At 40.7% G+C, this 23,631-nt stretch overlaps 1 protein-coding gene across 2 annotated transcripts in view; it reads right to left on the bottom strand.

Moving 5' to 3' along the window:
- adam12b (ADAM metallopeptidase domain 12b) overlaps nucleotides 1–23,631 on the bottom strand; it is a 91,609-nt gene that overhangs the window by 9,785 nt on the left and 58,193 nt on the right. Inside the window, exons 12-21 of one of the 2 annotated variants that reach the window (XM_084947938.1) lie at nucleotides 17,522–17,699; nucleotides 12,604–12,693; nucleotides 10,006–10,201; nucleotides 9,773–9,881; nucleotides 9,131–9,329; nucleotides 7,021–7,098; nucleotides 5,122–5,230; nucleotides 4,592–4,730; nucleotides 3,756–3,864; nucleotides 1,333–1,587 (exon numbers count right to left, since the gene is read on the bottom strand). In XM_084947938.1, coding sequence (XP_084804064.1) covers nucleotides 1,333–1,587; nucleotides 3,756–3,864; nucleotides 4,592–4,730; nucleotides 5,122–5,230; nucleotides 7,021–7,098; nucleotides 9,131–9,329; nucleotides 9,773–9,881; nucleotides 10,006–10,201; nucleotides 12,604–12,693; nucleotides 17,522–17,699 — 1,462 coding nt within the window. Of the gene's footprint in view, nucleotides 1–1,332; nucleotides 1,588–3,755; nucleotides 3,865–4,591; nucleotides 4,779–5,121; nucleotides 5,231–7,020; nucleotides 7,099–9,130; nucleotides 9,330–9,772; nucleotides 9,882–10,005; nucleotides 10,202–12,603; nucleotides 12,694–17,521; nucleotides 17,700–23,631 lie in introns of both variants that reach the window. The other variant, XM_084947936.1, reaches the window with a different exon arrangement.

Genomic DNA, 23,631 nt, shown 5'->3' with positions numbered 1-23,631 from the left:
CACCTTACTCAGGAGCTGGGTCACCGTGAGGGAGACGGATTGAATTTGTTGTCGATATGTGGGCAGGCGAACCCACTGCAGTGCAGAAATCCAGCAGGTTCTGTTATCCAACATTTAGCTACAGCCTTTAAAAATGACGACACAGGTGGCTGTTCAAGTTTTAGGCCATTAGCTACAATTTGGATATATTTTACATTACTGCGGAGCATTTTTTAAGGGTACATAGCTTTTCATATTAATTCTTACCTTCCAATCCATTGGTTTCTGTTACTTTTAGTAGCTTCTGAGACTTAAAATGCACTTTTCTTCTGCCACAGCGAGCTCTATTCTGCTTTATTTATTGTTGAAGTTACATTTCTATAAAACGTATGAAGGAAATCAAAAGATAAAAAAAGTAAATCATCATGCATAACAAAATCATGCATAATGATTTCATAACACCACTGCTTCTGATTCTGATCTCCTAGCACACACACATTTATCTCAGCACAATATCTGGACCTTTCAGCTGCACCACATGAATCTTCCTCTGCAGATGGAGTCTGCCCTGTAATCATCGAACTGTGGATATTCAAATTAAGGACCGTAAGGACTTCTGATCGAGTCAGCGACTTTTTTTTCCAAGGTAAAGAATTTAGCTTTTACGGATGAGGTGGGCTTAAAGTGCTTAGAAAACGTGAAATTTGAGCATCTGCTATTCCATAAGTGCTAAGCAAACTTCATCTGCTGAGGAAGATTGCTTTTTTTTGCAAACTGACTCAAATCTAAGATGTCACAGTGTCCTTAAATGCCAGGGATTCATTGCAATTGACTGAGGATGTAACTTTAACAAAAAAAAAATACCTGAATGTTCACCGTGACCTATTTCAGGGAGGCTTCAGGTCTTGGCAGGTTACTTTGGCACTTTACTGAAATGAAATAAAACTGATGGCGGCCTAGATATTGTAGAAAATAAGTGTAGAAATGTGTGGCGTGGTTGAGAATATAGTCTGGAGTAATGTAGAGGAAAATATACACAACTTGAATTTAATGGGCTGTTGAGAATGTACGGTCCATTAAAGCTGTGGTCAACAAAAATAAATTGCAATTTTAAACTTTACAGTAACAATTTAAGACGAAGGCAAAGATAAAGCTTGTGAGATCAAAGGAAGTTCCATAAACCTGTTTCACGACAGCAATTATGCCATGAAATGGCAGGTAAACAGAAGTGTTAGTGATGATATTAAACACACTTCTGTGTGAGTCACGCTGTGCTGTGAAAAAAGGGTCTGTCAGTGTTTAAATAAATAAAAGCATTTATCAACAGTTTTTTTTTTTTTTTTTCACACTAACCTGGTCCACTCTGTACGACGACTGATGGCGTGGCAGGCTGAGAAAAGGTTGCACCCTAGGCGGCGGGGAGCCGGACGCGTGCGTCGGCAGGACTTTGTAGTGTGCCGGCAGAGGAGGCAGGGTGGGCTGCCCCACACTGAGAGACACCGGCATGGGCTGACTGATGTGGAGGGGCTGGTAGAGGGGCAGCCTGCGCAGGCTGTGAGAGTGGAAGTTGTGCGGTGGGAGAAGCGGCTCTGCACTCAGGAGAGATGGCTGAAAAGAGATCGCACATGTTATTTCCAGTAATACGTAAATTGTAGTGACCTGTGACACATAGCATACATAATAAAATGATCCTGAAACAAAAACTTAGAAATCAAACAGATTTTAACTAAATTAAACTTTACCTCCTTTTTTAAATATAATATATCAAAACGTGAAAATCCTCATCTGACAGGCTTTTACCTTCCACTCTCCCTTACCAAGATTATTTTCTAAATCCCTGCAACTTAGTCTTGTTGGTGCTAAAATAATTAGAATGTGTGAACCGCAGACAGGCATTTTGATGATTAATTTTCTCTTATTAAGCAAAATGTTACAAATATTTCAGCTGTAGCTTCTGAACCGTGAGGACTTTTCCATCCATCCATCGACGTTCTCGGGTCAGCCGAGAAACGTAACCTCATTTCCTCCCACTTCTACGACACGCTGAAATGACCTCACCTAGGAGCCACTTCGGATGAATCCACATCCTCGCACCAGCTTAACTGCCTCCTTTTGATAAACATTATGTGTTGAAAATCTCAAGCAGCAACTGAAAGTATTTAGGAATGGTTGCCACATGCTGTATCTGGGTCAGGTTTGTATGTTAATTCTGGATCCACGTGGACTCATTAGCGAGTCTCACTGCACACAGAACATCATCAAAATATATTTCTGAGGTGACACAAAGACTACAAAATGTCTCACACACTTTGGATTAAGTCTTACTACCCTCTGGACTATATTAGATGGTGTCCTATGGCCTTTCGGCTCATGCCTCTCTTTAAAAAACAGTTATTGATGTCTGGCCCCGATTGGTTTCACACATCCTAAATTAAAGGTCCCATATTACACCCCTTATTAACCAGTTAATTCAGGTCTCACATGTCCCTAGAAGGTGTCTTTCAAGTTTCAGCTTAAAATACCACACAGATTGTTCAGTGTGCCACTACTGCGTACCCATTTGTTTAAAGTCTGCTCCAAAATGACTGTTTGAAGCACTGATCTGTTGCTGGCCAATAGCTGATGGTTTGACGGTTATTTTCACTATATTCTGAACCTTACAGACCCTTTCAGACATGAAAATAATCAAACACACAATCTGCACAATGAAGTCATTAGGTGCAGTCTAATTTTGTCTAATGGTTCTAAAAGCTGAAGCCTGTGATATTAGGGTGAAACTGAGGTAACATAAAAGTAAAACCCAACTTTAGTCATAAAGTCTCATTAGCGTCAGAAAGCTGATGTCAGAATCAGCCATAAAACTGGAAAACAATATTATTAGATGTGATGTTGTGAAATTGTAAAAGTCTGACAACATGTCCTGACCAGCTGTTCACCCTCCGCTCCAGAAAAAACGAAAATAAAAAAACCCCAATAACACCAAAAATGGCCATAAAGGATTTGGCTGCTGGACAGCACACATGCACATTCACATAAAGAGAAAATGCAGATGTGTTCAAAGACAGCTGACTGACATCTGGACTTCTGACAGCTGGCTGAAGTAATCAGAATAACGAGAACAGACAGACAGATCGACCTCACTCAGTTATTATATTTAATATAACAATTTTTGCACATTTTTTGCAGATACTGGTGAGTGCAAACACAAACCAGATCCACATACCCACGATAAATAAATGCATGTGCCTTTATTCTGGCACACAAACACAAGTGATAGGCAATCTCCTTCTGTGCTTATCGTTTCCAACAAACAAATCAAAGCCTATTTTCTTCCTCTGCCTGAATCAATCACCTCTGCTTCATTCTCAGAGCGAAACAAACAAACAACTATTAAAGAGGCTCAAATAACAACAATACAATCTCTCATAGATAGTGTAATCTTTCAATTAAAGTTTCTCCGCATCCTTTCAACAATGACACTGTAATTAATACTGCTTCGAGTGAGAGATAGAGTGAGGCCGAATCGATTAGCCGGCATGCCATCATCTTGTTTTGTCAACGAGCATGGAAGCGTTACGGCTCTACGCCGAGGCCTGACTGCATGTTAGTGAAGTGCTCTAAGAAAATGTCATCATTACAAAAGAAACCAAACGGCCTGTGACAGAAATGAGCGCGCACACGCTCATATAGAGGAATTTTACGGTTGTATGAAGACACGGTGTAGGCCGACACGCATAAAGAAAGCTGTCTGACAGACACATTATGGAGACACTGACCTTAAAAATGTTAGCCCCGGAGGGTTTGGGGGGAGGCTTGCGCTGCGGTGTGGGTCTGTACATGGACTCGCTTCTGATGGGGCTGGTTGGCCTGGTAGCTTCCACGGATCTATGAGCACAGTGTAAACAGTTTTTTTAATTTAGACATTTATATTTATATTTCACTACATGCCTCCTGCTATGATATGATATAGGGAAGGTATAGCACATTAGAAATGAAGCCTTTTCCTGTTTCTCAGTGCAGAAATATTACCCATATCAACAAAAAAGAGCGAAAAATTATAGTTGTCTGCCTATTTATACTTCCACACTCCTGCTACCACTGCTGTATTTGTATCTAACAGTGCGATCACACCCCCGATGAAGCAGATCAACTTAGAAAATCACAGTTTCAAGTTTGTAAATCTGTTACTCATTTGCTTTTAGCTCTGCTGGTGCTTTAAAAAACTCCTGAGGGAAATATCAGCCTTGTCAGCAGTGAAATGATTTATGACGTTCACCAGCTTTCACTGACTGCGTTTGTTTGAGGTTTGGTGACAAATATGTGGCACGGTGGGTAAACTGTCCAGAAAAGATCGGTGGCTAAGTTCAAATATATGCACATTAGGTTAATTGGGGATTGCTTATTGGCTGTAGGTGTGACTGTGAGTGTGAATAGATCTGTTTAACCCTGAGATGGAACAGACTCCTTGCCCACATGACCCTGAATTATATAAGCAGTTACGAAAATTGTCAACTATGTATATTTTGTGTACAAGTTTCCCATAAATAAACTTTTTTTTATGAATTTTTATGAAATTTTCTTCTTCTTACGGGTTTTCAGAGGGAAATGTTACCTGAGTTTCTCCAAGGTGCTCTTCTTATTGGTGAAGAGGAAGCGCAGCAGAGTCTTCCTCTTCAGAAAGATGATTACGGTGGCTACCAGCAGGCTCACCAGGGTGACCAGGATTGCCACAGTAATCAGCACGCTGTCAGCTGATGCCATATATGACAACACGCACATTAATACACACACACGCACATCTACAGCACGGAACAATGACAGGACATAACGTAAAGACCGTTACAGCTCGGCCATGGCCAGCAGTTCACACAGTTCACATTTCTCTGCTCATTTCTGCTTCTCACTCTATTCCTTCTTTTTTTTTTTAATATAAACTGTTTACAGTATAATGTATTACAGGGTGGAAACGGAGTTGTGTTGCACTAGGAAAGTTACACTTTAGTCCAAACCACGCATTAATCCAGAACTGACTCTGCAAGAAAGAGACGTATAAGGAGCTTTGTGTTCCTGCTTATTTCTGAGTTAGTGTTGTTGTTTGTCTGCCTAGATGAGTGACGATAGAACTTAAACTGTCCACACTACCTGCAGCTCTCATTGGCCCGCTGTCAATGCTCCCACCAAAGCCGGCTGTCTTGCAGAACGGCGGGGCCCAGTGTGCTTCACAGTGGCAGTTCTTCTTGTTGTTGCAAACCTGTAAACAAGGTACTTTTAGTGTGTATTAGATGCAATATTGACTATTTCTTTTGTCTCCGGCATCAAATAGTATCAAACGGCCTTAGATCTAACAGCAAAATAACAAGGTGCAAACTAAATTGGTCATAAACCATTAAATAAAGCAATCCAACAGAGCACTGACTGTGCTTGTGTGTGTACACTTATAATAGATAAAGCATGTGGAAGGGAGAGACTGTCCCCTAAAGCCTCGAGTTTCCAGTGCAGAAGTTTGATCCAGGAGGATTCCCTGGTGAAATAACGCAGTCCAGCTGTCAGGTGGATAGAACAGGAGACAAATAGAGAGGGAGCTGAGCAGCTGTAGGGGATTAACATAGCACAGACGTACAGTCCAGAGACTTCCCTGCCTCCAGGCCATGGACACTCCTTTGCATCAACTGATAGGGTTAAGAGGCACTTGGGGGGTTGAGAGGGAGTTATGGATTGAGCGAGATTTATATTTGTGCGAAGGGAAATGTTACCATAATGCGTCATGAATAAAAACTGAAGCAGATGTGTGAAAGATCTGCGAAATCTAAGTAGGCATCAAATTCTTTAAAACTCTGTGGGGCAGCTATAGAGAAATGGATTACATCTCCTATATGTGCACATGTAAAAGCCATAAATAACTTTTAAAAGTCTAAGAACATCTATGTGCTTGAAATGGTAATTAGATGGAACCACAATCAGCTACTCTGGTGCACACAGACACACATTTTGATCCGATTCTTTATAGAAAGCGTGGCATTGATCTGTGTTTAAAAGGTGCAGAAAAAAAAGCCCCCAAAGTGCTTTTTACCTGCTAAATAAGTAACAAAAATTGATTCCAGCGTCAATACAGCGCATGCATTGTGAGATAAAGCAAGAGGACTTGCAGGCAAGCTCCTAAGGTAAATTCAGAGCATTACTACTTTCCCAGTCAGGTCTCGTACTGTGCGAGGTGTTTGACAAAATGGTAGGCAAATTATTCTTGGCAGATATTTCTGCAGGAGGGGAGATGCAGCTCTACTTCGCACAGTGGGAAAATAATTTTCTCAAATTCCCCCACAAAGTAATTTTTAATGTGATTATTTTTGAGCCAATCAACACGCAGCTACAATATTTTGTTTGTTGCTGTTATTTTCCATTTACAAGCTAATTTGTTTCACAGACATTTAGCAAATTATAAGAGGATAAAAAAAATATCTCAGAATCATAGCTTTGATTTCTTGTTGCACAAAATCTCGGTGCTTTACGATGCCGTAATTGATTTGGTGTCTGTAAATTCATCTCGCCTGCGGTGAATGTTTGATTCACAGAACTAAACAACAAACTAAATAAATCATAAAAGCACCCTTTGCTGAATTATTAATAAGAGAAAAGGGTGATCATTTTAGAGCAGTGCGAGCTGCTTTTATGCTGCAAAAAATGACTATTGTGTGCAGGTGGACACCCTGACATGCTGCACTGGCTCTTCTCCCTTTGTGTAGTAAAAAAGATGATGGACAACAATTTAAGTAGCCCCTAAATGATGCTGTAAAAGTGATTGATTTAACCTCGGTGGAACAATGAAGATTGATTGTACGTAATAGGAGAAGCTGCCATAAGTCAAAGGCTGTATCGTAAATACATTGTTGCTCTGCTGTTGTTTGCAATTACGGGGTATATGTAGTTGTTCCAAATGCAACTGAATAGATAAATACAGAGTTCTCACAGGCTTTTGACACTGTTTCAAAGGCTACGGTGTATAATTTAACACTAAAATTTGAGCTAATAGGTACTTGCACTCACCCCACGTCCACTGCACTTTCCCGAGCACTCATGCACACCAAAGACGCTGACATTCTGGCATTGCCGATTCAGGCACACCTATAAAGAGAAAAGCACCATTAAATATTTCAGGAGGTGCTGAATTCAAGAGTCCATGAAGATGAACAGAAATACTAAGAATAAGAAGAAGGATTTATACTTCTGCAGAACAGCTGGAAAATATCTTATTTATGGACATCATAAAGGAGCATCATTGATGCCTGCTGCTAACTCAAACAGAAGAGTGCAGCTGCCCTGTGAATTTTTATCAAACGGTCTTGAAGTTGAAATTAACATGATCAATTAAAACTACAAATGCTGCATATAAATGTCATGATTAGCCTAACATCTGAAGAGACGTCTGTGGGAGATTTACAGCGAAATAAGCAATTTCCCACTCAGGTGGAAGTGCTGAATGCTGCTCAGGTAGCTGCAATGCGGTGCGGGGCTGAAGAGGCAAAAATCACAATAAGCTTTCTATTCTTTAGATCAAACAAAAACATCAGAATGTAAAAAAGACTGTTGCTTTTATGTAGAAAATAAGGCCCGCATTAGGCAAGCAGCTCTCATCTTATTCAACTGCTATTGCTGTGCAGGCTGTGAGCTGCTAACTTAATACCCTGATTGGCATGGAAATACAAATCCTTTTTTCAGAGAACAAAGGCACATGACAAACAGCCACCTCCAGGCCATCAAAGTTTCCAGGGCGCTAAGTCATGACTTGGGACACTGTAGCCAGGAGACAAACTAACCTGGCTGACGTCCATTTTGCACACACAGCTCAATGGGATAGGTACAAAGGCACCAAGGTACGTCCCCGGATGCAACTGAAAAAGCACACTTGTAGACCCTATTATTTAGTTCCACTGCTTGTAAGAGAAACACAGCTATTTGAAACACTTTTTATACGCAACCTTATGCAATACAGTAAATGTCTCCTGTGTTAAGAACAACCGTGTGAAACCTGGTTATTTTCTTTTGTGACACAGCCCTCACACGTTTAGCCAAGTTTCAACCACAAATGACTTTCACAAGTCCAAATCCACAGCTCTGGGGAGATTTGGTAAATGCAATCATCTAAAAATGCCTGAGAACTCCCGAGCAGGCATCGAGAATATCTGCAAGGATTTAATGCTCAATGACCTATTCTGACTTGCAGGAGCTTCACCAATCAAGTCAAGTGATAACTCCAACACCTACTATGTCCATAAAAATAATTTCAGATCATGCATACTGGCCTTAAACCCCTCCCAAAACCTGATATGACTCGAGGATCAAAAGGCATGAAAAAGGCATCGTTCTGGGGTCCAATGAAGAGTCCATGTGGTCCCAGCATGTCACTCAAAGCATTTGCTGCCAGCATCTTGGTGCCAGAAACCATGGGCCAAGCCCAGCATTTGTGACCCTGCCCCAATGGGCCAAAGCTGTTTTGGCAATATGGAAACAGATCTACTCAATAATAGGCAGGTGGGTTTAATGTCCTGGCTGATCAGTGTGTGCTCCCTCAACCGATTATCATCAAATCAGCAAATGTTGTAGATTGAAGAGGCAGTTAGGTCGGTAAGTTATCCACTCGAAAGCTATTAACCTCCTACTTGGCAGGAGTAGGGACTGATGTCAGTGATGTGGTGAGAGAAGTTTGGAGAGGAACAAAAAGACAGAGAAAAGTTGAGAGACACACCTAATAAAACTAAGAGCTCAAAAAAAGTCTTATTCAGCCCTAAGCAAGATGTGCAAAAATGCTCAGTGGATTCACTCAGTTAGCTTTATTGGCCATTTTCTATAGGAAGTGAAAACCTTGCTGTACGGTCTGGTACTCCTCAAGGGAATGCAACTTCAGGTTCATACACTTGCGAGCCTTTTAGCATCTCTAGAGAATATGAATTAAACTGCATCCTGTTGTTATAGGACAACAAACAACAAGCTAACCGATACTGTAGTTAATGAAAAAAAACACAGAACAATATTATAAAATTCTGCTGTAGATACTGGGGTATAATGTTGAGCAGTACTCGATTCATTACATTAAATCTTGAATATAAATAAAGTTTTAACGGTTGAATTAAAGGCTTTTACATTACTGATCACTCACCATGTTCTCTCCACACTTTGTGCCAGCCAGCACCAGTCCAGGGTCAGGCATGTCATCGCCCAGGTAAACATGTGTTCCTCGACACAGAATACGTCCTCCTTCTTGCAGAGGGATGTTAGTTTCAATGGAAACGGCATTTGTTCCGATCACTGGGCGGTTGGCTCCACCCTGGCACTGGATTTTACCACACTTTGCATCACTGCAGAGAGCACATACACATACAGAAACACACACACATAGTACAACTTAAAAAAAAGCCATAATGCTGCTCTGTCAATCACAGTGGAAGATAAGTAACTGCAGAGGAGGATGAGAGAGTGCTGAAGGGGCCTGCAGTGATTCAGTCCTCCGGTCATCAAAGCAATTACATCAATTAACAAAAAGCTTGATTACAGAATTTACCAGAAGGGAGAAGATCTTAAGAACAATTAGCTGACAAAAATAGAATAAATTGATTCATGAATACTTTCTTAATTAGCTGCTATCTTTCTGAAATTACATTATTCAGCCATGCAAACTTTAGATTGAAGATCACGTCACAGCATAATGATGATTGCCAGTGACACTACGTGAGCTAATTAGCTTTGTTTTCCACAGTAATTTCTCTTTACCTTTACCACATCAGTGCAGCCGCAGCCTTACCTTGCATCACATTTGGCAAAGGAGCCTTTGGAGTCCTTCCCGCAGTTCCCGTAAGGATCGCCTGCAGAGTTGACTCTCTCAAAGCAGATCCCAGGGGCGGGCTTTGCTCCTTTGTACAGAGACAAACAAGAAACCACCCCCCAAAATGTAATCATGAAAATGAAACAATGTTTTACCTTAGAAAAGCAAAGATTATGCATAAATTTCCAGGTGGCAAGCATCCACTGATTTACCTGCTCCCCACAGAGTGATGCATTGCTGCTCGTGAGTCTGGCAGATGCCATTGTAGCAGTAGCCGTCAACAATGTGGCAGGCATGTCCATCATGTAGATAAACGTTGGCTGGGCAGTGAGGGCTGGCACCAGTACAGAACTCTGGCAGGTCACATGAGTTACTGGTTTCCCGGCAAAGGGTGCCAGCAGGTTTGAGCTGTGAATATATAGAGTGCTGTACATTAGACCCCCTTTTACAGTAGATACAAAATCAACACTGGCTCATTGAACAGCAGCTTTATTTAACTCTTTTTTGCTTTTGGGCTTTGTAAATGTTCCGCATAGCTGTGGAAGTGGTGGACAGGAGGGCATTTCAATCTATGAAGCTATGCCACCCTGCATCAATAAAGGGTTTTAAAGGTGATATTTGCAGGTTAAGGCTTAATTAATGAAAGACGTGACCATAAACCCTGGCTTTTCTCTTGTGGATCTGCCAAACGCAAGATAATCTCTAAAAGGAATTTAAAGAAGATTTGAGGTCGACTCCAATTTAATTTGTTTTTGCTCCCATCTATTGTGTTGCGAGTTTCTGTTTTGTGCTGTACTCAAAAGTTTTATCAAGTGTTGGAAATATTGGGATGATCACTGTTATTACTGGTTGAAAACATCAAAGCTTTTGGATGCTGAAATAAAACCAGTAAGATTGTTTAATAGTTTAAAAGTGTCTGGAAGGGCTTAAATCTGAAAATGAAATGAAAAACTACAAGGCCATATACATGCCCAAAAATAGCTTCTAATATAATACTGTGCAAGAGTCGCGATTAGCCCCTTATTACCTTTATATTTTACCAGGAAAATGGGAAATTGGTAAAACAATTTAAACATGGGAAAACATATATGAAAACTTAGGAAAGCTTTCTTGTAATATCTTCAAGTAGTCTTCAGGAATAGTTCTCCAGGTTTCTTGTAGGACATTCAAAGCTTTTCTTTGGATGTTATGTTCTGGGTCAGGATGATCCCACACTCCTTCAATAACGTTGAGGTCTAGGCTCTGGGGAGAGCAATCTATGACTGATAGTGTTATTTTCCTTACCCAGGTATGCTTTTACTCCATTGGCAGTGTGTTTGGGATCATTATCATGCTGGCAGGTGAAGCCATTGCCAACCAAACTCTTTCAAGATGGTGATGCATGGTGGTTCACAGTCTGACGATACTTTTCTGTGCTAATTATTGCATCAATTTTAACAAGATCTCCAACACCACAACTAAAATGTGAAATGCAGTCCAAACCCTGACAGAGCCTCTCCTGACCTACTCCGTCCATACTGATGAGGAGTTAAACTAAAAATTTGGATCAAATTTGGATCTCTCAATGACTTTAGTTGCCTCTGATTTCCAGTTCTTCTGTAATCTGGTCGACCCCAGCCTTTTCTACATGTTTCTGTTCCTGAAGAATGGCTTCTTAACAGCCACCCTTTCACTGAGACCATTTCTAATGAGTCTTTTGGTGAACAGTAGATGGATCAACTGAAAGGCCAGAAGCATCTCTTGCGTTCTTGGTCAGGTCATTGACGAATCTGTTCCTATTTCTTAAGGACGTGATTTTCAGATACTGTCCATTTGTTGGAGATAGATTTTTTTGGTCGTCACTTCTTTCGTCCTCCATTTGTTTAGTTCAGGACATACTGCACACCATACGGAGGTATGTCAAGCTTTCAGCTAATAGCTCTCTGGGAATCACCTTGTTGGTGCAAAAATGATATTTTATACCTGTCTGAGTTATCTTTGGCATTTGTGATTGATTTAAGTAAAGAAATAGGAGCACATTGGGTTTTTTGTGACAGGCTGCTGGTAACAAAGTGACTAAAGGTATTTGGTTAAGCTGTCTGTTATGTGCAGACACAACACTGATTCACCCTTTGGGTTGGTAACTTTTTATGCTTGTAATAATTCATAGGTCAGTGTTAAGTGGCTTAACAAACAACAACAACCACAAACATTCCTCTGAAAGCAATTAGGTTAAAGAAAGGACTGAAAATAAGTGAAAAACCAGCCGAGGTTTGACGAAAAACTTTGAAATACCTTTGGAAAGTAGCTCTAGATTATTGTACAGCACTGTACTTATGCAGCAAAAACAAAACATGAAGCTGTATCTTGTGAATAACACTTTGCAGTACTTATATCTTAAGATATATAATTCTGCAAGGCCATCACTGGCTCTCTAAATGCAATCCTTGGAATACATTTTCAACAGGTACTTTTTTTGAAAAGAGAAGACCAAAGATAACATAAAATGATTTCCATGGCAAACAAAAACCATGAATATTTAAGACGAAGCAAATCTCAATTGAAACCTTCCTATTGATGTAAGATATACAAATTTGGAATAAAATCACCCGAGATATGAAATTATACAAACAAGCAGACTCACAAGTCTCTAACCAGTAATAACCTTCTGCCGAGAATTAAGAGTTTTAGAAAGTTTTTATAAAAAGTGAAGCTCTGAAAAGCTTTTACAGAATTTATTTGGCTCTTAGGAACGTATGAGTGCATGTAAATTAAAAAAAACAGTTGAAGGACAAAGTGAAAAAGACCAAAAACTGCATGAAATCTCTTACTCTGCAGCCTTCACAGCACTGTCCGTGGGCACACACAGCATCTTCTTTCAGGGTGCATGTGGTGGCATTGCAGCACGGGTTCATGCATTCCTGGAGGAAAAGAAAACAAAATAGTTAACAACATGCGGACCTGATCACTTCTCTGAAGATCCACTGCTGGCTGCTCCCTGTCAGATAAAGACTTCCAGATCAGGGGAGATGTCTGGAGATTCCTACCCTGACCTGCAGACCCTCGAAGGGACACATATAAACTCAGGCTCATATGTTTCGGATTTGGCAAATTATTTAGACATTTAGAGTAGTGAAAAAAAAAGGAAAAAAAAAAAAGGAAAGGAACGTGTTTAATGCAATACGCCCCCTCAAAAAAACAGAAGCAAGAGATAGAAATCAGGTGAAGCTCTTAAGAGGGCGTGTGTTAAAACCTCCACTGAGATTTGATGCAGATAACAGAAACGTGTTTCGGAGTTGACTATTAGGGCATCGTGGCCAGAAGCAGAAACGGGATTTGAAGATTGTAGACACTTTACCACAATGACAAGATCAGCTTGCAGAAAATGAGCCGATAGAGCAAGTGTCAGGAGGAGCTGGATGGGGAGTAACGCCGTAACAAAAATCCCCAGCGAGACGTTTATCTGTCGATGTTTATCTTTTATTGAATCCCAAAACACATCAGCTTTGTGCAAGCAGTGCTAGAAAGCACACTATTTCACAAAAACAAACAACATAGCTGTTTAGCCTGTGGGGCCCTAAGGTAATGACAAGATGTGTTGAAGGTGGAAGATGGAGGCAGGCGAGTTGTTGGATGTCTAATTTTCAGTGTATGTGAGGTTTTATGATTATGGCTGTTTACCTCTTGGCTCTGATGTAGGCCTTTTTTTTTTAAGAGGGAAGAAGAAAGTTGCTTTCATCTCTTGGACTAAGTGGGTCGGCAGCTCTAACAAGCACAAGGCCGTGTGCTGACATCACGGAGGTTACAAAGAGGTAAACTGGCAGAGATGGAACTACCGAATGGAAAATTTATGGTTAGTTTGTTGGTGGTCAAACATAACGACTTCACCGAAATACAATCTGCTGCCATCTAAATGATGGAGAACACAGTAATAACAGCACTTATCGAACAAACGCAATGTTGAGTCAGTCGAAGTTCAGCGAGTTGAAAACAGAAAAAAAAGCAGTAATTTAATTGGAAAAAACATCAACTCGAAGACTGTCCTGGCGATTACATCGTGTCAACTTCAGTAAAAACTATTTGAACTTTTCTGCTTAACATGTCAGTATTTTAAGCTTATTAGCCTAATGGCTCTATATTTGGATCTCTAGAGTAAACAGAGCTTGCGAAAAACAAGGTATAAAATCCACTAGGCAATAAATGTCATTTAAATCTACCAGATTACAGATTGTTATCAACAATTCATATCTCATTTTATAGCTGCAGTTGGTAAATGTTAATTAAGCTGCCACAAAACTCTACACTGCTTCTGGCTTTTCAGCCAACTAAAGGTCAAAACTCACCTGAATGTTTGAATTTAAGTTGAAATTCTAATTATATGCAAATGTAACGGCAAAACATATAAGCTTATGCATAAGTTCCGTAACAAAAAGAAAAAAACAAAACATATGTATTGACTCATCAGCCTTGATTGCTGGGAATTTGGGCTGCCAGTCTATTCTTTGCATCATTCCAGCCTTCCCACGCAGTCAAACTAAATTCTGTCGTCATCACTCTGGTCCAACTGTTTATTTCCTGTCTTGAGCCAGTAAGCCTCCACCTCATCTCCAACTGCATAAAGTCTGCCACCACCAGCTTCTGGACTCTAGGGGTTCCTGTCCCAATTGTGTAGGATGATCAGAGTTTAACTGCCAAACAGTTTACTACAACTCTGTCTTTCAATAAATCACTCTGTCCAAATGATCTGTCCTTACTGAAATCCACACTGCTCAAAAAAATAAAGGATCACTTTTTAATCAGAGTATAGCATTCAGTCATGTCTGGGATATTGATCTGTTGAGTTAAGTAGCAGAGGGGGTTAGTAATCAATTTCAGCAGCTTTGGTGTTAATGAAATTACCACAGGTTGATTTTTTTAAGCTAATTTTGGATTTGCATTTGTCACCGCTGGTAACATGAGGATGGCACAGTAATATTAGATAAAATTATTAATCCCTCGGGTGGGTTCCTCTGGGAAATTTAGTAATGTGTCATTACTAGAAAGTTTGCTGTGTCTCTAACAGAGTCTCACGATCATGGAGGAGGCAATTACTCTAGGGGAGCTAGACAGGGTCGTAGAAAGTCTGTAACTCACGAGCAGCTCCTCCGTGAAAGGAGGAAGAGGAAAAGCATTGCCACAGCTCTACAAAATGACCTGCTGCAGGCTATTGTTGTGAGTGTTTCTGATCAAAAAATCTGAAACAAACTTCATGAAGGTGGACTGAGGGCTTCATGTCCTTTAGTGGGTCATGTGCTCACTGCCTAGCAGCATGGAGCCTTACTGACATTTGCCACAGAATCCCAGAATTGGTAGGTCCACCACTGTTGTCCTTTTCACAGATAAGAGCAGGCTTACTATGAGCACCTGCGACAGACGTGAAAAGGTCTGGAGAAGCCACGGAGAGCGTTATGCTGCCATCATTTAGCAAGACTGGTTTGGTGGTGGGTCAGTGACTTTCTGGGGAGGCACACCCATGGAGGGATCCACAGATTTCTATAAGCAATTTAATAAAGTTATAAAAGTACATAACGGGCATCAAGGTTGCGGAACGGTTAGCACCACCGCCTCACAACAGGAAGGTTAGCGAGGGGATCATTTCTACGTTGAGTTTGCGTGACCTCTCTGTGCCGGTCTTCTCTCCAGTTACTCTGGCATCCTCCCAGAGTCCAAAGTCATGCATGTTAGCTTAATTGGATGTAGATGTGAATGTGACCTGTACATGTACCCTCTCTCTTAAACTAAGTAAGTAATTTTTTTTTTGTAAAGTGCCTTTCACAGAGAGGCAGTCACAAGGTAAATTAAAGTAGACTAAAATACATAAAAACCACAATAAAATACAGTAGAGCACAGTAAAGTGCCACTGACAGCAAAACAAGAACAAATTAAAGTGCAGAATAAAAGAAAAACAAGTTTGAAACTGCTTTTTAAATGAGTTATTTGTAGTAGGAGACTGTTTTCAAGTCTTGATGTCACAGACTGAAAGGCACCGCCCCCTCAGTTTCTGATTTTATGCGAGGAACAGCAAAACAAATTCTGAGCCTGCGTTCAGCGCTGGGATCAACAGTCTGGAGCCTGTCCAGTTAATGCTCTTTATCCGAGTACAAGAATTTTAAATTTACGGATCCTAAATGCTACTGGGAGTAATGTGAGCTTGCTTATTAGAACATGTTAGCAGTCTGGCAACGGCATTTTGTACAGCTTGAACATGTGAAAGAGATCGTTTATCTAAGCTGGACTAACTCATAAATCGTTTTCTCCAGTTAAGCCGAGGAGAGCATCGTCACAATTTATAAGGGAATTCCTTAAGTGAAAGAAACAGGAATGAAACGCAGATTTTACACGGAAGTCGAAGCCCAGAGAGGAATCAGATATTACGCTAAGATTTTGCAGCAAAAGGAAGCAAGTGTTTTTTTAGGATATAACTTGGAAGAGGCTATAATCACAGTGTCAGTCTGATTGGAGTTTAAAACAAGCTAATTGTTGGAGAGCCATATTAAAGGCTGGGGTAGACTCCAGCACTTATGCAATCCTGAATTTGATTAACAGTTCAGAAATGGATGACTGAGAAGTACATCATTAGATATGGGGCAATAATATGTGCAGGATGTAGATACGATAGTTCATTTATAAGGAAAGTGCCAAGCATTTAGTGGTTCCAGCTTCTCAAGATGACTTTCTGCACTGTACAAAGATAATTAATGGACTTAGCAAATGCCTCTGAAGGGCATTTGTCACTATTTTCATTGTATATTGAGCAGGAATTTCGAGTGATATATTCCTCACTATATTTCCTGTGATTTCCAAGCAGCTGGGTTGGCTACAACAGAGTGTTACCTGCTTCCCACATGCGATTTTCACTTCCCTTCACAGGGTAGGGTATCCTGCCGTGCACACGAGAAAGAAACAATGTGTGCACGGATGCGTGCATCAGACTTTAGCTGGTACAGCCAAAGAAAATGTGTTTCAGCCTCGACCTGATTTGTTTGTTTCCTTTGTCACACTGTTATACAGTGGTTTGATTAATGGGCCTTCAGCGGGGATATGGCATCAGCCGAGCGGCCTGTCAGAGCCTCGCTGCACACATGTGGGAAATCAAGAGAAGGTGTGATGTAAATAAAACACTTACACGGGAAGCCTTGGGTGGCTTGCTGGTTTTTGGGTTGGTATTTTTTTTCCAGCTTACTAGATTTCTCTGCTTTTAAGTCATAAAAACACATTTCAGGGTCAAGAGGAAGTTTAATTTGGAAGTTTGTTGTGGTTTGTTTTAGGGGTCTGAGTGCGTGGCTGAGACTTTCAGTGGTTCTGGATGATTGCTTATAGCACAGTAACATTGTTTCCATTAAGCACAGTTTGCAAGGGAAATGTCAAGTAAGACAAGTGCACAAAAGTTGTTTTGTTTTTTTGCATTATTCATTCACACCCAGTCATTTCTTACATTTGGGAATAAACATATTGATTTGAAGACATGGTTTACTATAAGCAGAGAATATTTTGAGAGGTTTTTGGGCATCTTGGAGAAAGGGATACTCTTTTATTTTTCTGAATTCAGATTCTCCAAACTCACCAAGGGGAAGATTGACTGAAAACATTTGCTTTCTATGCACTTTCACATTTAGCTTTACATGCCCTGTTCAGTGGTAACCACACAGGTGGAGATTGATCCACTCCAATGGTGCAGGTGTGGTTGAATGCCTTTTGCGTTGACCTTACCTCTGGCTCCCCGCAGTCACACTCTTCTCCCTCCTCCACATAGCCATTGCCGCACTTTTGGCCTCCGTAAAGCACCTTGACCTCGGGCATGTTGTACAAACACATTCCCACGCCTTTCTCCAGACTGGCGGCAAGGTCCTTCTTACTGCATGTGCTGAACACGGTTGGAAAGGGATACCTGCAACAAGAATGTAGGAACAAGGCTGAACAAAATTAAAGAATGGAGAGCATTAATACAAATTTCACAAAGATAAAAATCCTTGATGTGTGCCTTTAACAAAAAATATGTCAAGAAAAGTGAACTCAATCACTCTACTGGGCAAAAAACACAAAGTCTTCACTGCAGCCTTTGTTCAATCTGCTCACTCGAGAGGTATTTTCACACAAATTTAATGGTCTACTGGCATTATATGAACTCCATCTCGATGGATTTTCTATCCTACATGATACATAAATGGTCCTTGAGATGTCCAATATAAACATTTTCTCTGGCAGCTACATTTTCAAGAGTCATATCCTGGTTAGAGAGGGACAATTTAAGCAACTGATTGGATGGAAGAGGTGTGGTGTGCTGGGATGTGGGTGATTTGTGTCTGAGCATGTGCGCATGTGAAACCTTTATGAAATACCAAGCCCGAAACCATATCATTTCTACCGCATTAATTTCATTCCCTAGTATCACTTACCTGAAGTGCTGACTAACGTCTAATTTAGCGAGGAAAGAAATGGAATTTCTTATAGAAAGGAAGAAAGTGTTATGACTTTAAAGATGAAACTGCGTGATATGCCAATAACAGCTGTGAAGCCCGGGGAAACGGCTCCTCCTGTTGGAGTGAGTTCCTGCGACTCCAAAAACCAAAGAGATAAATAGGGCATTGAAGGAGGTGAGGGACTGACACTGAAAAAAAAGAAAATAAATAAAATGCAGAAAAGTAGGACAGAGGAAAGGATTCGTGCACAGTGTTGCCAGAAACAGACCAAAGGAGAGTGGACAAATAGTGGAAAAAAACTAGAGGGAGATCAGGAATAAATAAACCGTGGACTAGATAGAAATATGGTAAAAATCTTGCTGTTTGGACAGGAGTGGGGACAGAGAGCCTGCAAAGAGGCAGCAACCAACCATGAAGATGCAAAGAAAGTGACATAAAACATCTAAACAGATCCCAAATGGCTAAAAAAGAAAAAGGCAGGGAATGACTAAAACGGGACAAACCAGTTCAAAATGACCCTCAGGATTTGCAAAACAATAAAAAATAGACATTTTAATCATTTTATATGCCCTGTGTCAAGTTTGGACTCTCAGTTAAGGCTTGAATAGTAAACATGCTAACAGAATAAAACACAACCCAGAGGATATATTGTATTACAACCCAGCATACAATAGCAACATAACCGAGACTCCAGCTACATTCTTCATGCCAGCAAACAAACAGGAACAGCATCACAAAAACACTCAGAGAAAGGCAGGCTTTGGGGTGTAAAATGGATATCTCAGAGCTCACACAGCTCATCGAGGGACACACTCGAGCTTCAAAAAAAAAAAAGAGGACGAGAGAAGGATATGGGGTGGCAGGGAGCGATGGCTAGCGGAGAGGATTGGCAGACGTGGCACGGAGAAAAGGAGCTGGCATTGGATGCTTGAAAAGCTTGACATCAGAAAGAAACATGTCACACACGTACTTATGCAGCGATAGACTGACTGGGGTCTTCAAACGCAACGGGGTGTGGAGGCTGTCTGCAAAGCTTGAGGCTTGACAGGGCAGATTTGTGAAAATTCAACATTACACAGAATATGTTTGTGAAGCCTGGCAGTGGACAGAGCTGGGGGGTAGGGATGTGTGATGCTTTGCCTTTGCCTAAGGGGGATTTGGCTGTTGCAACTGCATGGATATTTCACTGTTGTTAGTTGACTATAGTGAAGCTCCTCCTGAGGGGGCTTGAGATAAGGGTGGAGGCATTCAATGGAAATGGACTCTGCACATATATATATATATATATATATATATATATATATATATATATATATATATATACACACACACACAGGGAGTGCAGAATTATTAGGCAAATGAGTATTTTGTCCACACCATCCTCTTCATGCATGTTGTCTTACTCCAAGCTGTATAGGCTCGAAAGCCTACTACCAATTAAGCATATTAGGTGATGTGCATCTCTGTAATGAGAAGGGGTGTGGTCTAATGACATCAACACCCTATATCAGGTGTGCATAATTATTAGGCAACGTCCTTTCCTTTGGCAAAATGGGTCAAAAGAAGGACTTGACAGGCTCAGAAAAGTCAAAAATAGTGAGATATCTTGCAGAGGGATGCAGCAGTCTCAAAATTGCAAAGCTTCTGAAGCGTGATCATCGACCAATCAAGCGTTTCATTCAAAATAGTCAACAGGGTCGCAAGAAGCGTGTGGAAAAACCAAGGCGCAAAATAACTGCCCATGAACTGAGAAAAGTCAAGCGTGCAGCTGCCAAGATGCCACTTGCCACCAGTTTGGCCATATTTCAGAGCTGCAACATCACTGGAGTGCCCAAAAGCACAAGGTGTGCAATACTCAGAGACATGGCCAAGGTAAGAAAGGCTGAAAGACGACCACCACTGAACAAGACACACAAGCTGAAACGTCAAGACTGGGCCAAGAAATATCTCAAGACTGATTTTTCTAAGGTTTTATGGACTGATGAAATGAGAGTGAGTCTTGATGGGCCAGATGGACGGGCCCGTGGCTGGATTGGTAAAGGGCAGAGAGCTCCAGTCCGACTCAGACGCCAGCAAGGTGGAGGTGGAGTACTGGTTTGGGCTGGTATCATCAAAGATGAGCTTGTGGGGCCTTTTCGGGTTGAGGATGGAGTCAAGCTCAACTCCCAGTCCTACTGCCAGTTTCTGGAAGACACCTTCTTCAAGCAGTGGTACAGGAAGAAGTCTGCATCCTTCAAGAAAAACATGATTTTCATGCAGGACAATGCTCCATCACACGCGTCCAAGTACTCCACAGCGTGGCTGGCAAGAAAGGGTATAAAAGAAGAAAAACTAATGACATGGCCTCCTTGTTCACCTGATCTGAACCCCATTGAGAACCTGTGGTCCATCATCAAATGTGAGATTTACAAGGAGGGAAAACAGTACACCTCTCTGAACAGTGTCTGGGAGGCTGTGGTTGCTGCTGCACGCAATGTTGATGGTGAACAGATCAAAACACTGACAGAATCCATGGATGGCAGGCTTTTGAGTGTCCTTGCAAAGAAAGGTGGCTATATTGGTCGCTGATTTGTTTTTGTTTTGTTTTTGAATGTCAGAAATGTATATTTGTGAATGTGGAGATGTTATATTGGTGTCACTGGTAAAAATAAATAATTGAAATGGGTATATATTTGTTTTTTGTTAAGTTGCCTAATAATTATGCACAGTAATAGTCACCTGCACACACAGATATCCCCCTAAAATAGCTAAAACTAAAAACAAACTAAAAACTACTTCCAAAAACATTCAGCTTTGATATTAATGAGTTTTTTGGGTTCATTGAGAACATGGTTGTTGTTCAATAATAAAATTATTCCTCAAAAATACAACTTGCCTAATAATTCTGCACTCCCTGTATGTATGTGTGTGTGTGTGTGTGTGTGTGTGTTAGAGATGGACCGATCAGATATTACGTATCGGTCCGATACTGACCTAAATTACTGGATCGGATATCGGAGAGAAATAAAAAATGTAATCAGATCCATTAAATATCACAAAAGCAGCTCAAAAAACTTGCGACATGGCGTAACTCGGCTCATAACGTAGCACGTCGGAGCAGTATGCGTCACGTGATAGAGCGGCTGGTGCAAGACCTGTTGTCTGGTTGAGCGTTTGGAGCCTCGCTACCAAACCGGCATTTCATCTCCGAGGAAGTTATCCCAGAGAGAAGTAAAGCAAGTGTGTAAGTTCATCTCTGAATGTTTGTAAAGCATTTTAGCGTTAAGCTTAACAACCGATATATGGAGCGACTGCCTCTCTCTCCCTCCCTCTCCTGCTGCTACATCAATGTGAAACTGATTAATGATCAGCTGATCGGCTTTTCTGTCGCGAGTCCGTCTCTTCTTTGTTTATCGCCCACTTCGCGCCAGAAAGAGGAAACCAGTGGATAAACAACAGCAGCATGTTTAAGCTTGATAATCTGTTGTTAGAATTTATTTAATATTACTTTCTACACCAGGATCATTTTCTACGCAGCTGACGGCTGGTAACTGTGCAGGGGCGGATCTAGCAAAGTTTAGCCAGGGGGGCCGAGAGGGCATAAACAGGGAAAAGGGGGCACAAAGACATACTTTTCTTTCTTATTCTCATTTAAAATGTCTAGCTTTTAATAAATAATTATCTGAATTTTACACCCAAAGTTTTAATCTGATGTAAAATATATAAGTCCATTACTGTATATAGTAACTATTAAGTCTAATATACCCTAGTAAGCTATAGTACTTTTTCCTTTGGGAAGGTACCATCTGTGCAGTCTGCAGTTCTGTTGAAGAAAGATGTTGAATCTATTTAATTATTCTTGAAAAATAATTGATTTCTGTGCATTTTTTTTAACTGCATCAAATTAAAGTTGATTACGTTGATTAAGCATCATGAGGTGGGGGGTGGTTCCCTATTTGTTTTTTTTTTGCTGGGCGTTTGCAACCCTATTAGTTAGGTTGCTTAATATTTCCACTAAGTACTCTTTAAAATACCAGAATAGGGAGGATGGAGTAGGTTTAAGTTTATTAGATTGATCAGTATTGCTGAACTATGAAATATTTTGGGTGCAGTGTATTTTTTGCATACAGGTATAACAGAATAGCTTTAGTGTTTTTTTAAACACGAGTTTGAACTTATACAAAATGCAGAAAGATGTTTAAAAAAACAGTTTTATTGATTAAAAAACACACTATATTGGATTCATATCGGTATCGGCCGATATCCAAATTTATGATATCGGTATCGGACATAAAAAAGTGGTATCATGCCATCTCTTTTATATATATATATATATATATATATATATATATATATATATATGCACATAAATATTTCTGAAGAACACAGAAAATCAGTCAATCCTGGGTGAAGATGCTGCTTCCACTACACTTACACTGTTCACCTTTGAATGTCGACTGCTTTCATTTCTGACACACCAGAAGCCAATCAGCCTGTCTCTGTCCACCCTTGTCTGCTCACATAAGCCACTTGTTAGAGCCTTTTTACCGCCATAAGGTACTCAGAAAACAAGCTCTGCTGTCCTGTGTGTGGATAACCATGCATGAAATCAAGGACAGACAGGCTATGCAGTTCAAACCACACAGCACAGTGCAGACCAAGCCCCCTGTAAATAGCACAGTCTGCTTCTGATAACAGAACGCAGGCTTGCTTCAGGAAAGGAGACGGAGTGTACATGAGGGGTAAGGAGAGCCTGTTCTCAATAAATTGTCATTAATGGAAAAAGCTGGGACAGTTGTCAGCAGCATTTCTTCATGGACGAAAATACAGCTTCTCTGGATCAAATTAGACCCACATGGAAAGTATTAGAAAAACCCAGAGGATAAATGTAATGTCAAGAAAATACGAGTGAGAACCAGCGTGTCTACAGCTATGCTTTGTCTGAGACAAAAGCTTGATCATTGATTATTCTCGTAACCGAAAACACACTTTATTATCCCTGAAGCCTAAAGCTTGTGTCTGCTATCATTACTAAAAAACACTGATTAGCCCTCCCACTGGTTAAATAATAAAATAGAATAAAAACTACACAGTGAACGTGAGCTAGAAAGAGAGCCTAATGTAATCTTATTGATGGGGGTTAGAATAAGTAGAATGACATTTAAGCCGCTTAAATGCAACTCTGTGCAAGATGCGCTCCGTCACTTATAAGCTTGACTATTTAAAGTAAAGGGCACGTCGAGCGGGCATAGTGGGAGCCAAGAAACTGCTCTAAATTATCTGCCTTTAAGTGATGTCTAACGTGGCCAATGATGTGTATCAGCAGGGCTTTGATAATTGAGCTGTGACGCTAATCTGTAGCTGACATTCCTCCAGGTAACAGCTGCCCACTCCATCCTGGCAACAGATGCAGTGTCAACC

This window comes from Perissodus microlepis, chromosome 13 (assembly GCF_051167445.1).
Source record: "Perissodus microlepis isolate ML-2025 ecotype Zambia chromosome 13, ASM5116744v1, whole genome shotgun sequence".
Taxonomy (NCBI): domain Eukaryota; kingdom Metazoa; phylum Chordata; class Actinopteri; order Cichliformes; family Cichlidae; genus Perissodus; species Perissodus microlepis.
This window is presented reverse-complemented; position numbering and strand designations above follow the sequence as displayed.